Source organism: Andrena cerasifolii, chromosome 11, assembly GCF_050908995.1.
Source record: "Andrena cerasifolii isolate SP2316 chromosome 11, iyAndCera1_principal, whole genome shotgun sequence".
NCBI lineage: Eukaryota > Metazoa > Arthropoda > Insecta > Hymenoptera > Andrenidae > Andrena > Andrena cerasifolii.
Genome location: NC_135128.1, coordinates 12,460,508 through 12,477,291, shown reverse-complemented (window position 1 = coordinate 12,477,291; position 16,784 = coordinate 12,460,508). Strand labels below are relative to the sequence as shown.

General features: G+C 39.6%; 1 protein-coding gene across 3 annotated transcripts in view; it reads right to left on the bottom strand.

Moving 5' to 3' along the window:
* For (cGMP-dependent protein kinase for) overlaps positions 1 to 16,784 on the bottom strand; it is a 58,734-nt gene that overhangs the window by 7,378 nt on the left and 34,572 nt on the right. The window contains exon 1 of one of the 3 annotated variants that reach the window (XM_076823007.1): positions 13,996 to 14,574. The exons of the other annotated variants lie outside the window; for them this stretch is intronic. Coding sequence (XP_076679122.1) covers positions 13,996 to 14,563 — 568 coding nt within the window. The 5' untranslated portion in view covers positions 14,564 to 14,574. Of the gene's footprint in view, positions 1 to 13,995; positions 14,575 to 16,784 lie in introns of those variants that run through there. 3 annotated transcript variants of the gene reach the window in all.

Genomic DNA, 16,784 nt, shown 5'->3' with positions numbered 1-16,784 from the left:
GTATAATCTATGATGTCTAATATACAAAGTTGGTCAGGAAGATAGAGTAGAATTGAAGTAGAATGAGAGTGAGACTGATTATGAAAGTTGTAATGGAATCGAGTAGAATTCGAATTGAGTTTGTTAGAGTTTCTGGTGTAGAAGTGAGAATGATAGAACAAGGGCAAGTTTTAAAAAGTTTAGTTCAATGTATGAATTAGGTACCCAGAAACTACTTAATTATATCAATGGGTTCAAGAATATCAAGAATATTTATCAAGAATATTCATAGGTTTGCAATTAGTTTCGAAATTTCTCCGTTGACTAAATAAAAAATACTAAATTCATTAATCAATTATGATTCGTTGATTTGCAAGAATTGCTTAGAAAGCTTTGTTTTTGCAAAGTTGAACAAATTCCTGGACCACATTTCTCAATAGGTAACTCGTCCTACCAGTATTTGCAGGGTGTAAGAAAAAACTGTTACGGCTTTCACGGATGATTCCTTGCACACAGGGTGGGGGGTAAAAGTGACACAGAAGTTGCCGAGTGTAGAATGAGAAATATTTTAATTTCCTTACATTACATTTTCTGTACACCCTGTACATCGTGAATGTATCTGTCGCGGAGGCGTGCTCTTCTCGATTAAACGAGGCCACGCAGCCGTTGTCTTGTCTTTCTTGAAATATTAGATTTGCAGCTTATTCAACACAGTTTAGAGCGGCGAAGCTAATTTGCATGGCGTGGATTCAAATGAAGGAAATAAATACATAACGGGTGGTTAAAAAAGGATATTGTGGTTTAAAAAAAGTCAAGCCACTAAAAAATTTGTATATTAATTCCAATAAGTTTAAGCTGTTAGGCAAATTTCACTATGCGATTGAATAATATTTAGTTTTTTCATAATATCATTGTTGGTGCAGAATAATTCAGACATTGGAAATTGATGTTGTCAGAACTTTGCATAGAGGCTGCTAGGAAAGGTAGGTATTGCTCAAAATAATTAAAGGTCCATGTACTCCAACGAGCTAACCAAGGTTTTAGAAAGTACTCGGCCTACGCAATCCAAAGAGACACTGTTCTTAACATTTTTCAAAATACTTTTCTCTGCTATTGAATAGCAAAATGCTGATTTCAATTTACTCCCTGAAATCTGATATTCGATGAATTTTCTACACACAATGTCCCTCGATTACCGCTAGCAGTACTGTTTACCAAGATCCTTTAAAAGATAAGCAATAATTAATATCCTACATTCCACTAATGTATGCAAGAATTAAAAGACTTTACATAACATAAGGAATCCTTGAAAACTCAAGGGAAAGCGCTAATACATAGGCACGCGAAACTGAAACAAAAGCAGCAAGGTCCTTCTCACACGAGACTCTTTTATGGCTCACGATTCTTCGCTTGGTAGAAAGAACTTTGCCTAAGATAAGAAAAATACAGAAATTGATGAATACATTTGAAACACCAGCCAGAAAAGTGTCCCATGCGAGGTGGTCGTACCGCCAACGTGAAAGAACATCTATGAAATAGTTCAAGATCGTAACGAAACACCGTGCCGCGTTACGCAAGATCATCGAGCTGCTCTTTTTTTCTTTCCGTCCCGGACATCGATGATCCGTCAGTATGTGTAGATATTTTAGTCGAGGGTTAAGAGAAGGGGATAGTCCACGGCCGTATTGTCCCGTGAACGTTGCTTTCACTTCCTCGCGCGCACGTATCCTGTCAAGAACGAGCGGTACGAAGAGACTTCGAACCGGTTTCGAATCGATGCGAATCCCGAGGATCACTGTAGTATCCTTCTGAATCTTAACATCCAGTCATTCACGAAGTCGGACAATAAAGGGAAAGGACCCTAGTTTGGAGATTGCTTAAATCGGAAGGGAGTGTAAGGAGTTCAAATAGTGCGAATGAGTATCGTACTATCATTGCTGTTTATCCACGTTTAGTAGGATTTTCCCCTTAGTTTTCAAGTATGAAATGGTATTTTTAATTTAATGGTCCCACTTTTGAGTGACTCTAAATAAATTTGTTATATAGAGAAAAAAACGAATACAAAAATAAAAGAAATTTGTTTGGCAAGAGATTAAATAATAGACAGCAGAGATTACAAGAGATAGACGGATAGGTTTTGGGTCAAATTGACCCAATATCATACATTTACAAGAAATGAGCATTCGAAAATAAAATTCAGTTCATTTAATTATTACGGTTTAATATTTTAAGAACTTATTAAACTACAATAATTTTTTTTTTTAAATATATATTTTTTATTATTGACAGTTATTAGTTATTTAAAGATATGAAGGAATTTCAGAAATAATAATAAATTAATAAAGGAGGAATGAGGATTTGTGACTCGATTATGGGTAAAAATCACCAAATTTACGCGCAAGGGTTGGAAAAAAAATTGCCTACATAGGTAATGATGTATTATTGAAACTTAGCGAAGTATCGTATTTAATAGTACGATGTAAGACGGTGTTTGAAGTGAAAGTTTGCGCAGGGTAGCTTGAAAGTATGAATCGAAGGTGTTCGCTAGGGCAACGAAACCTTGTCCTTCGAAATGGTTCTTGGCATCGTTATTTATAGCTTATGAGGAAATAACTTTCTCGGGTATCCGCCAACGAAGAATTTTTATCGAAACGCGGGCTTTCATCGTGGTTGAACGTTTAACCTTCAAGTGCAACGGGGTCTCGTTTTCTCCATTACTTTACTGTGGGAACGATGTTCGAGCGGAAACAGAAAGTGTTCAGAAGGATTTATTCCTGGTAGCATCGATGCATCAATGTTATTTCCAGGAAATAGATACATGGTACTTCGAGAAAGTACCATTCTTCTCCTACAAACTTCAAATGTTCATTTTTAATATAATACATCCTCCCTCATGATTCCTAATTATTTTTACTAACCACCCAAAGTAAAATTAACATATTGGTAATTCCTATACAGTGTTTCCTTTGTAAATTATTTTACGGATTCAAAGCTCCCTTATTTAAAAAACCGAAGTATCTAATTTAAAAATATTTTCCATATCCTTAACGAATGCTTGAGTATTTACAATGTTGAATTATAAATTTGAAAAGAAGCGGTGTTTTCTATTTTGAAAATTAAGCCAGGTTTCGTTCCTGAGCGAACGATTCCACGGTTGTACAGCTTTCTAATTGAAAAGAAGTTCAGTAAATTCTTTGGATAATTGCTATTCGCCGTGTACCCTCGTCGAATAATTAATTACACACGATAGGTTTGATAGATCTAGATGGGGGTTTAGAACGCTTTAAATCGCATTAGAGTTAGGAAGCCCTCCAGGAATCAGGCACAGGCCCGCCGGCCAATTACCATATAAAAGGCTGAAAGTAAAATATTCTGAATTTCGTAAAAAAGGAAGCAGATTGAAAATCTACGGACGCGAGACCCTGTGCGTAATGCAATACTGTAACGCAATACACTTTTGCTTGAATAAGAACTTATCCATTTACATAAGTTGCTCCACGGTACCTTGTAATCAAGGATCCCTCTTATTTCTCATTTGCAACGCGATTCCAAGTCCTCTCTACATTCGAATCGAAATGTTCCTTTCAATAGGCGCGATTCTAAGTTTAACTGCACACGAAAGGCTGCTCGCGTTTTACTGCTGCTTGCGAACAGCATGCACGTCTTTCAGAAATCCCCGTTGAATCTAAATAAACGCGGAGCCTAACATCTTTGAATAACCATAGAGCGCGTGAGTAAATAAAAAATCGTAAATAAACTGCAAGCGACCGTAAAACGTGGCGGTTTGCTTTCTACAGATTTGCTTTCAGCAGATCCAGCAAGACGTAAGTTCCGGGATGTGTGATCGAATGCGGAGGTTAAATTGCAGGGATTCTTGTGTAATTTGTCGTCGGAGATGTGGAAGTTGAATGTTTCAGGGACGCGGAAATGTTAAATTCATACGAAATACTGTGGGGATAGTTGTTATTTAAGAATAAACAAGATGATGAAGATTGATTTTTAAGCTAACGTAGAATAGGACATTGCCAACAGATTATTACTTGTAAGTGAACACTCCGTACCTTTTTGTTAGACCAAATAATTGGTACACACTCTTCTACTGATATCCATCAATTCTTAAACATTAACATAATTTGTTAATACTAAATGTTTATAGCTAATATATTTAATACACCTAGACCTCCGAACTTCACCTACATCCTAAAACTAGGTTCTACTCATAGCAGATTCTCCTGAAATTCAAATTAAACATAATTTAGATTAATCTGACCATTCGTCCCCTGAACACGATTTGTGCGCTCGATAATTTTTGTCCCCGATTTCATCCCCAATTCTGAATTTAAGGTAATCATTTGTCCGCGGCTTTCGAAAAATTCAACGCAAACGAAAGAACATAGGCCTATAGTTAAGTGATTATGTATCGCGAGTTATGTTAATCAAGCATTAGGAAATATTTCTCCATTGCAATAACCGCGGCAGGAAGGAACACCGGAAAACGAGCGTGAAGTTGTTGCTCCCGGCTCGAAAAATTGGACGTAAACGGGTTAATGTCGCTTTGATTGCCAACAGTTAACAGATCTAAGTAGGCGAGGACGCTTAACGAGTGTGACAGTTTGAAAAGGCGTGCTCCTCGTACATATGATCATCGTTTCGTGCGCATCCGCCATCGTGTTTCGTAACTTTCCGACACGATTACGCGCTTCCTTCGTGGTTCGCGCTTTTGCCTCAGGTCTAACATATCTTGACCTTTACTGAGGTTTCCACAGTCGATTTCAACTGTTTTCCTGCAATTTCAGCTCGTGCCGTTCAATTTTTCTTTAGCTTGCAGCAGAAGATAGTGGGATAAAGAGTTCTCTATGTAGAAACATTCAGGTTTTCTTAATTTGGAAGAACATTAATCTCAACATTAACTTGACTTAACATGAACTTGAACATTTTGAACTTTTACAATTTTTTTGTTACGTCTCAAATGATATACGAATATGTATGATAGGTAGGCCATTGGTGAACGTTAAAGGTAGTACCTATATAAATTAATATGTAAATTTTCTTTGAAAATAGATTTCGCTATATTTCTTGCACTTAGTATGCAATATTTATTCGCAATACCGTATCTGTTAGTAAAGCACAAGGTCACGGTAACGCATTTCTCATTTCGATTAGATAAAGTCGTCTTCTGAAATAATTGCGTCCCAGATTTACTTTATTTCGTGTCACATTACGTAACCATTATATTTAGACACATCCAACGTGATAGGAGATAAAACAATCGACTTAATCTGCTACTTCATGGAACGCTGATACGCCGAATTAATTTTCAATTAACGAAGAAATATTACTGTGCTATGTGCATTAGAAAGACCGCCTGTCACGGTCTATATTAAATCCTCGCACCTTCAGGAGCTTCATTTTTTGGGCGTAAGTTGGTCTTGCATTTAATCTCTAGAGAAAAGCCCCATGGTGAAAAAATTCTTTTTAAGAGAGTAACGTGATAAAATCTAATCTAAAAGCTTATTCTGAGAATTACATAAACGAAGTTATATCGTGGGTCAAAATGGACCCCGTTGAAACGCGACTCTAGAACGCGGAGAACTCGAAAGCGTCAAGAGTGCTTTCCCGTTGCGCGCAAATATGATAAAGTTTGGAAAGTGAGCATAATTACGTGACCAACGAAATAACGTTGTTCGGTCACGAATCGGGGATTACGAAAGAAAAAAGCCGCATGAAATTCCGCCGAGTTCTCGTACGTGTACGTGACATTTGTAATGACATTTGTAAGTTGCTCGCAAAACGTTTTACAGTCGGTTACGATCGCGAGGGGCAAGAAGCGACTGAATTTAAAATACAGCTGGCCTTTTCGCATGAGACACTTTCGTGACTCGCGTTTGGTATTTCGAAAATATTCGTGAATTTTATTCTTCTACCTGTATAAGGTTGATTTGTTATTATAACCAGACATTATAACTGTTATGAAACAAATTTTGAAAGTTATAGTACAAGAGTTAATATCTTTGATTAAATGATTTTGGTTACGAATAACCATTATAAGTGACCTGAATTTTTTTTCGTTACCAGAACTGTTAAAAATTAGTATTTTTTTGTGAAACTTCTTTGAGTTTTAATGATAACTGGCTTATATTTAAATAAAAATCAATCTTTGTTTAATGTATTTTTTCTAGTTTTTTTTTTTAAATAACTGTTATTATGGATCTCTGATTATAACCGAGTTGTTTTACGAAAAATGAAGAAAGAAAAATGTTTAGTTCACAAGTAAGTAAGTAAAATAAGCTAACTGATGATGAATATTTGACAGCATTTTGTTTGAATAACAGAAAGTGTCTCGTGTGAAAAGGTTTTAATTCTTAAATATCCCCAATTTTATTTCAAAGTATTTTTACCACATTTCCTATAATTTTACAAAGACGAAAGACTTGACATTCAACACTGGTTCCGTTTTAACCCATAATATAATTTCGCTCGCGAGTTTATCAGTGAAGGAAGTCATAACAGCCTATCGCAGCCCATAAGGAAACAATAAAGTTACAACTACTATGTACTACTCTTAAATTAGATTTTAATCTTGCCATGATATCCTATCATCAAAGAAAAACGGAATTTCATTTTCCTCTAAAATTCTTATCCCCTTAAAAACTTGATACTGTAAAATAATAAGTAAGATAAGAAGCTTAATATGGAGGATGGGTCCAAATGGACCCTGCATCCGCTAGGCGAGGCTTAACGGGCCTCTTATTCTCTTCCAATCTTTGCGTAAACTTGTTGCCACAGTTTACCGGCCTGAGGTTTATGCTCGCAGATTGAATTGTGAAACAATCATGAAACGGTGATAGAAACAGCCCCAAGCGAGAATTTCAGGCGTTCAAAGAAGCGGGAACTGCTAACGTGAAAGAGAAACGACACCCGAGCAACGTTTTTCTCTGCTTCAACAAGGAGATCTCGGGCTTACGTACGCGTACGCATCGTAGAAAGTAGCGATCCAACTGCTTTTTACCATTCGAATTAACCATGCATTTAGTCTACGGAACAGGAGCATAACTTTCTATTGAAATTACGCAAGGCAGCGTGTAATTACAGGGTCGAAGTAAAGAGCTTGACCGCGCAGCGGTGTAGTTGCGGCAGAGAGGCATGGATGTTGCGCGCGCTCCTGGCGTCTGTTTTGAAAATAATGGCGCGGAATTGAGACGGGGCTTTGTACGGCACACGCTCCCGTTGTTACGCGCGAGAGGTCGAAACAAAAACGTTGGTGTCTGATTCATCGGCTGTTTTGCAAACAGTGTTAGCAGGCAACCTCAGTGGTCGTTGGCCAACAGAACGTTTCGAGATGCAGACGCTAGTACTCTGTGGCCGTTTTTCCTTGCTTTATACAAGATATCGTTGTTGTTTTGCTAAACGAAGCGTGCTCTTCGATATCGAGGCACGGAGTATTGACCTTTTTATGAATGGAGTTTGCTTAGATTGTTAACTGGGGAAGAGAAGTTAATTAGCCACTTAGGAATGCCTTCGTCTTTTGATGAAATGATTTGACGACGGTAGGAAAGTTTAATAATTACGCTCTTGTAGAGGGAGAAAGGGTATTATTAACTCCTTGCATTTTCTCTTATTCGTTCGTCGATTGATCAAGGACGATTTCCTCGATGCTGCATTTATTAAGTGCAGAGCTTTCGAACAGGGAAAAATATTGCATAGTGATTTCAAAATTGACGATTCATTTCATTCTATGAATCATGAATTCTTGCACTTTTTAAATTTCAATAATATCAGGATATGGAAGTGAAAAGTCGTTCGGTTACTTGGGATATGAATCATTCTCGTCAAATATGATTCGTTAAGGCGTTATTTACATTGCAAAAAATGTTCTCGACCGTGACTATATATGTATAGTAAGGTGAAGAAAACATATCGTTTGAATGGAACTCAGGTGTTCGCAGGTGCGAATAACGCGAACAAAGAGGTTCACCCGCTATACCTGACCCGGCGGAGACCTCAGACGAGAGAAACTAACGACAGAAGAAAGAAGAAGACATGCTTCCTGGAGGTTTGTCCGGTTTGCGTTAGTACGTACTACGAATGAAAGACGTAAGATTTATACGAAGTGTTGCTTTAACTAACTGCTACAAGTAAATTCGATTTCAGGAAACTTACTTGACTTTTTCGATGATTTTTTTTACAAATGAGTACTCTAGCAATTTTATTGATGTAATCTCTTCGGGGATACAAATAGAAGAGATTTCAGAGACTATACCGAGTAGTCCGACAATTCTGCGGATCTGATACCTTCAGGAGGTACAGAATAGTACAGTAGACTACAGTAAGCCGTATGAGTACTATAAATATACCATACCATTCACTAAAGATGCTCAATCCTCTAAAGCCTACAAATCATCGATCACAGCAATTTCAAAGGCCCCTCCAGTTCTCTCGACCACCTCTGTCGATCTAACCCCTCAAAAGCCTACAAGTATCGATCGAAGTAGGTCCAAAATTGTACACCGTGTATGTAACACACGACAGACCACCTAGCATGACGACATAACAGGACAAAGAGTTTACGCCTCGCATACGATACCCCCTCGAGAGGTTTTATTCGAGAGCCGCGTAGTAACTGAACTCCCGCTTACTTGGTCTAGCGGACTCTTATCGTCGGCCTAGCTCGCCGACGATCTCGTTTCTAGCTGCCACGGGCAGAAACGACACGAGGGGGAGAGGTTCCCCAGAAAAATGCCCGGTTCCACCGTCAACCGGGAACTCTTTTACGTCATTGCCCGCGAACCTTGATTAGCGTGTTTGCGAAAGCGTGCCGTCCACTCCTTTTTTGCTCTATCTCGCGAACCGCCGAGCCTCGAATTAGGTCAACACATCCGTTTTTACTAGAAGAGACGTCATTAGTGGATCACGGTGTCCCGAGTCTGTTGTCGAATGTAGCAAGACTCTTCCTTCGCTTTTTCTCTTTGGAATTCTGCTTATCGCAGCCACGTCTTGTACGTGGTTAGATACTTCTTGATCGAGCTCTCGGTTCAACCAACCAGTCACTCTGCGGTTGAATATTCAGCCCGTCACAGTGAGCCATTGGTAATACCCCGTTGCACAAGCTTGTAACTTTAGATAGCATTTCAGAATTTTTACGAAGGCGGAATGTGGGGTGCAATACCATGAATGACAATTCAATGAAATTACAGTGATGTTATCAAAACGTAGATTAGGAAATTCTCCATCTACAGGAAACATTATGTTATGTTTAATCTTTCGCTTTCGAATCCACAAGACATGTATATCAGAGTTGGGATTAAATAAATAAACAATTACTTAAAGAACGGATCGAATAAAAGTTACTTTAACTTTAACTTTCTTCGACCTCGAGTAAAGTTAAGGTAAAGTTAAAGTTGAAAAATTTATTCGACGCTCGTGTTAAAACGCTCCACGAATAAAAAAATTAACTTTGTTCGACACATGACGAATAATTTTTTTTTTAACTTTTAAATAAAAACTTTGCTCATCTCTGATTTATAATCACTGTAATTTTCCGTTGCCTTCGAACATCCCTTTGCAATATTTTAATTTAATTCTCGATCCGTAAGTTCTTGAGCCCAATCGACTCAAAGAACAGTCGTTGCAGGAGTTAGATGCTATCACAGCCAGCCGCGAGATTAGATTCACAAATATCCGCGTAATAAACATCCTCTAGTGAAATTTGCACTATCAACAGCCTTACTCATAATTCCCCGTGTTATTAACGAGCGTCAAATTGGCGCGCCATACCGCTGCTAAAAGTATCGCGTTTAGCGTGAAAGTAGTTTCTTTCCCGACACCAAACACCGTGACCAAAATCGCTTCGAAGCGACATTTTAATCGTGGGGAATTCTGATGGAAGCTCGACAGCTGTCTCTCGAAACCCCCTACAATTACTTGAAACCCAATCCTGGGGAATTTAGGTAGCGACATGTTCCTGGAATTCTTTCAGAATGGGTGTCTGATTTAAGGTGGACAGGTGTTGCCCCAAAAATTGTCAAGTTTCTTTTCCCGGGTCGTTTAGAAACACAGAAATGCTTGTGAAAGGATAAGAAGCACCTTTCGACTGTTTAGCAAAAAGGCTCTATTACAGAATCTCATAAATATGATGACATAATACTATCTAATTCATCGAACTAAGTGCTGTATATCTCTTCAGCGACTAGGTTGTTTATAAGGGACATATGCCAGTTTCAGGATTCAAAGTGATATACGATGACACATTTATCGCGCCATAAAGAAACTTATAGCCTCTATGTTCTCTGGATAGAAGCAAATTTAAGCTAATATCGACTACTTAAAATTCACCAAATTTATGAAGTGCTGATAAAACATTACCGTTCCATTCAAGAACTTCAAATCCAGGAATTTCGAAAACCTTAATTAAAGCTGCTTGGACTCATATTTAAGATTAGGATATGTCGAAATAATTTTATCACCTACAATGTTTTTAACACGTACTATGATATTTAAGTACAACTTTGGCATCTTCCCTCCTAATTTCGCGAACCAATATCTAAATTCAAGATTTAAATGGAATCCCAAAAGCGCGCGCAATTTTATTACCTCATCCAAACATGGCTATCGATCGAATGGCAGAAAGAAATCGTTGAATAACCAGGAGAACCGCGTCAAATCGAATCGAGGATTACTTGTCTAGACCCTCGGGTCGATGGAAAACTTGCGGTTAGATCGCAATTGCCGTTAAGTTCAACGCAATCCCATTCCTCTTAATTAGTTTTTCATTATCCTTGAAACACGGTCGTGGGACTTTCTCTACGACGTCGTTCGTTGGCCAGCAAGAAGTAGCGAAGAACTGGTGTCATCAGGAGCCAGGGATTCGATCTTAGATCGAAGCTATCGGGACTCTTAATGATCGTTCCGTAGATGTTCGTAAAGACGTGAGAAACTCGACAACTTGAAACGAAGTGCAACTAATTCTCTACATTTCGATTGCCGTTATTCTTAATTGAAACTGTCCACGTTGTATTAAAACGGCGTTTAATGATCGTGCTACTTCGATAATAAAGTGGCTAAGTGTTTTCAATGATTAGTTCAATCGCGAAGCATCTTTTTATATTAACATTTTACGACTACTGAACATTTCATTACTAATGCATCAATGAAGAGTATGTGGTAAGTACATATAATGGGAAAATTGTTTTTGAAGATGATATAACGGAAACTTTATCGTGTTTAATAGAAAAATTCAAAATCTACGAAGTCCTAAGAAATTAATTTTACATATACTTCCATTAATTGTTCACATTTTTTGGGAGGTTTACAAGTTCACCAGCGAATTGTTTCTGGCGATAAATGAAGAGTGAGACATCCTCTTGCCAGTTTATAGAAACTACTTACTCTGCTTTTCTCTATTTTTCCCTCGAAATTTCAAATTTCCCAAGTGCCCCGTGTTCTAGCATCGAGTTCTGCCAGTCGAATTATTATGTAGGAAAAAGTAACGAATCGGGTAGGAGCGTGAAAGTTCTGGCAAGAAGAGAGTATGTATCTCGTATGAATAACAAACGAGACTCTCGGATGCGGATAAAAACAATAAGCGGCGCTAAACTGCACGGATAGGGCAGCTTTTCCCATGGAACGGAGTTGACGAGGGAACCGGGCTAACGAGTAACCGTGTTCTGTGCTCCAGAAAGTAGAAAACTCAATCTCGTACGATTTTTATCGGAGACTTCACGCTCGTTTCCAAGCAGCCGTAATGGAGACTGTGCTAATCTATCCTGGGCCATGTTCTTTGTATTGAACAGGACCGACGTAATCGTTATTGTTGCGCGCGTCGAGTCGTGCGCGAAATTAACGGAGTCTGCTAATGAAATCAATTAGAATGTCAATTGAAGACAAAGTGGACTTGGAATGGAGCGACGACTGCAACGCGTCGCGTACACCTTAAAGTAAATTTCAAACGACTCTCTGAATTTATAAAAACAGGCGTCCATTTTGGAATATTTGAAAGTGTAAATGTATGCTGTGGTTTCTGAAAAATTAAAGTTGATTCGTTGTTTAAATAATTTTGTATTTAATGCCCAACTCTGTGCGAGATTGAACACACTTAAGGACGCTTCTTGGGAATCTGCTGTCCTTGAACAGCGATTTCCGTTGAGTAATTCGTGTATGTATGTGGAAAACTGCGTTTGAACAGAGGCAATACAACCGCAAGCATAGAGAAGGAGTGATGCCTTGTTTAAAAATACTTCGAAAGTGTAGAATAAGCTTCTCTTATCTGAGACTTTGTTTCGGAGGAAATCAAGTTTGAGGATCGTGTTCAGTTTGCGTGCACTGCTTGGCTACGATGTGATTTATCACTCATTTGAGCAATGGAAAGATTCAATTTAAATCTAAGTAGTTTTTATGGTCATTAGGTGACAGGTCAGATTAGACTGATAGGAATTCACGACGATCTCGTAGTATTTTCAATAGTTTTGATTAGTCTCTTGAAATATTGAAACTGGAGGAGAATGGATTTATTCTTCCTTTTCCCACTAATAATTGAAAATGATCTGTTAGGGTGCAGAAATATTCTTAATTATTCTACGTTTGAAATATTTGAAATTAAAAGAAAATGAGAGGGTGAAGTTGAGAGGAAAATTATATGGAAGTATACATATATTTTAAACAAAATATTCATAATGATGGTATTATTATTATTATTATTATTATTATTATTGATAATGATAATACAGGGAAACTCTTATTTCAATGTAATTTATTGATTTCATTTATGTATTCAAACAGGATAAGAACGTACCCTAGTAAAAACTAACAATTACTTTTAAAATGAACACTAAGACAAGTTATTTCAAATACCAGAAAATTTATTATTAATTCATCATGAGATATTAAAACTGAAAACAGTGATAGATAGATTTGACATTATCTGAGAAACAAAAATAAAAATTTAAACGTTCAATGCAACCTTGATGATCTATGCGTAAATATCATTTCATTTAAAACTAATCAAGTACAATTTTTTTGTCAGTGTCATGGAAATACAGTCTCACGTGCAAGATTCTAGCTGGATTTAGACTCCACTTTAATCAGCAAACTACATAGTCTTCATCAGTATGTATCATTTAATTAATGTTTTCTGCCTATGAAACAAAAAACCTGCAGAAATTGCCATATCCTTGTTAGAAGCAGACATAATAAATTTTAAGATGCTCGTGACTCACAGATTTGTTCGTATAAGACTAATATATTCATTCATCTAAGCTATACACGGTGTTCCTTAAGTCAAACATTTTTTGGGCTAACAACAAATCGTAGTGTAAAATCGATGTCCACATTTTGTTCTTCATACTACATTTTAAATTTCCTTTTAGTCACATATAATACAAGAACGTTTTTCCTTTTAATGAACATTTTTATTAATCTTCGAGAAAAACCTATGACTCAGAATCAACGCGAAGTAACATCTAACTCAGACGCTCGATAAAATGATGATTTGATCTACGTATTTGCATACCATACTGAAAAGTTTCTGTCAATCATCGCTATCAATAATCGAATACTCTCTATGTTCGCTAATCAAACAATACCGAATCTTCAGAGAATTCATTCCAGTCAGGATTCTACTATTCACGTTACCACCTCGTATCGAATTCTTCGGAATATTTTAACTGTTCTGGCAACCGGTTGAAAATACAAATTCAAGCTCGCACGAGACCAACCTCAGCCTCGGGTTCGTTTATTCGTTTCTTTCGCACGTTTCGTTTGATTCACAGTTATACCATATTTGCCATATCGTCTACTATTTAATCATTAACCAGGTGCACGCGCACCATACAAATTTCCATGATCAATATCATCAAAGAAGTAATAACTAATGTCTGCCCTATGCGTACCTAATACACCTTCCACAGTAATGGTATTAAGGAGTTAATATCATTAATACTATCACCCAAACGGAAATGCTCTAGCAATAGAAACACATCTATCCAATACCAATCGACTTATTGAAAATCAGCGGACGAATACCTTCCCGTATTTGTCGCCTCCTGGCGGGGGGAGGTGCGCCCGTTCGCCGTCTCCTGGCGTAGGTGTGAACCGGTACTATCAACCTCGGCCTCGGTATAAGGAAACCACCTTGATTATTGCCACTCTGATTCACCTCGGACGAGTCGCTGTCGGTGGTGGCGGTGCTGCTCGATCTCCTCGACTCTGAATCCTCCCTGCCGGACGGGCTGACCTGACTGCCCTCCAAAACACCCTCCAATTGGGAGATCACCTCCGCATACGGTTGCCTATACTCCTCTTCCTGCTCCCTGCCAGAAGCAGCCTTACTCCTGGCGTTGCTCGTCCAGTTCACTTCACATTCGCGCCAACTGGCCTCATACAGGAGCTCCATTGCTCTTCTTCGAGTAGCATCGGGGTCCAACAGCAACTCTGGGTCCTCCAGAACCGCTTTGCCAGGATAACTACGAACCTTCATCCTGGAGACTTGAATCTTACAGTCGGTTCGTCGCTTTTCCTTTCTGTCCTCGCAGAGGAGTGCTGTCTTTAATGGAGCTATTGGAGTCTCTTTGTTGGCGTCTTTGGGACTCATAAAGGAGCAATGGCGGATGGTCGCTCGGGGACAATAGCTAGAGAACTTTCATCCAGTGGATCGACCTTGAGCATGGTCCAACCACGGTGGACACTTTCCGCTGGTTTCTACGCTATTCACTCGTGGGGTATAAATTACGCTGGAAGCCCTGGACCCCGACGTTTATTAATTACCGCGGCCGTCTCGCTGACTGTGTAATTTATCGGGAAGACCCGGCACACTCTCGCCTTTATCCCCGATTTCCTCGCGGAGATTTACCGTGGGAACGTGAAATTCGACACCCTCGTTGTACGCCTCTCTGGCGCTCATCCAGCAGGAAGATCGATGCACTCTTTCCGATCGCTTCCGTTTCACTGCACGTCACACAGTCGAAGCTCGTCCGCTAGCTGGCGCGCTCCGAGTCGCTTCCCGAGCGTGTTCGAATTATAAATCACTGTGGTGAGCACGTGTTTCGGCGTGCTCGAAGTCTCCATGCCGCATCGTTTACTCACAGCGTTAAAGGCACCAGTGTCCATTTATTAATCCATCTTTCCACATCCATTGGCTGTTGCTAGTTCAAGGGCCTGCAGAGACGAAGACAGCCAAGTAACAGGTATGCAAGGTTGCGGTGTCCGTGGGGCTGCACACTTAATTCCAGGTTTCCACCGAGGAGAACAATAAGCGATGATGCGCCTATTTTTAGCCTCAGCTCAATTTGTTCCGATACGAATCGTGCATCGTGGATACCCAGGCGATCCTTGGGCCGGGAGAAGCCTTCCCGCCGGGGGATAATCACCGTTGTCACAAAGGGACAGTCACTCTTCCCACCGTCGAACAGCGGCCGCTATTTCTGTCCGTCCCACTGTTCCCAGCATCCTTCACCGATGCCGCAGAACGTCCCTAACTCCGGTGCCCCGCATTTTTTCTCCACACACCTCCGAAATGCCGAATCCTTGGCATCGTCACCGCAAGCTTCACCATTTCTTCGGTAACTCCGCGATAAGAGAACTATCAGCCGAAGCCGGTCGTAGGTGACTGCTGGTGTCACGTTAGCCGGGATTATCTCGATAGATCGATAGATCGATCGGTTGCGCAACGCGATCCAGTTGTAAAACAATCAGTTCCTCGGGTAGTTCCGTTCTCGTTTGCTCGCGTGAACGTTCGGACGGAGCTTGGTTTTTGCTTGAAAGTTGGCGTTGATGAGGAGCCGGTTGGCGTGGAAAGGAACGGCAGATTCGAGGTGACGCCGATATTTATCGTAAAGGACAATGCCAGGATCCTGGCGTCGCGCAAACGAGGACACTGCCAGGACCACTCCTTCGAAACTGACGCTCACTGACAGCGTTCACGACTGGTGAAAAGTACGCCCGCAAAGACCGTGCACGAGAAACTCCCTTCCCCTCTGACGCTTGATCCCCCACTATGACCGCTGCTAGCGAGAGAAAGGGCAGCGGTTCTCAACCGATGCCCCTGCGCCTGGCGCAACCACTCCCACGTAATGTACGGGGTGGTCGCGAATATTGGGAGACGGTCGTTCGTTGTTTGTCCAGTGGGAGTGGTTTTTCTTGGAGAGTTTCACTGTTTGGTAGATTCTGACAGGAGAAAGTGGTGGTATGCCAGACTGAGATAATTGGGATTAAATAGTTTGTTGTTAACTTGGTTAGGGACAGATTTAATGCTCTTTAGAAAAAGTTTTTGATTATCTAAGTGTTTGAACGCACTTGACACTTTGCAAATGTTGGAAGAATTTATTGTGATGTTGTTTTGTTGTGGCTGTGGAAAATTGAAATTTAAATGTGTGTGTTGAGTTGAGGATTACTTATGTCATTTGGTTATAGAGTACGAGCTATGAGTATTCAGGCTTTCGTTGCATGAATATTTTTAAGCGTGGAAAAGATTTATCAGGAACTAAATGCACTAAATTATCTTTAAATAATAATGATCGTCAAAACATAAAATAAAAATTAACGCGCCACGTATGACACACCACGAGGCGAGGGGTTAAAATTGCCTTGCGAATTGTTCGGGTCACTCTGGAATAGACAATGATAACGGGTATCCTTTTCTTAATTTACTCGTTTGCTCACCGTAAATTGCAGTGAACTAATATACCCTAATTGTGAGAACAAGATCGAGAGATACTTCGTGAATGTCTGCCAGGTATGTATGTAGTGGGAAGACTACGAGTAAAAGTGGAGCAATCTCCACTACTAGAATCGTTTTTCACGGTTTACCATCGATC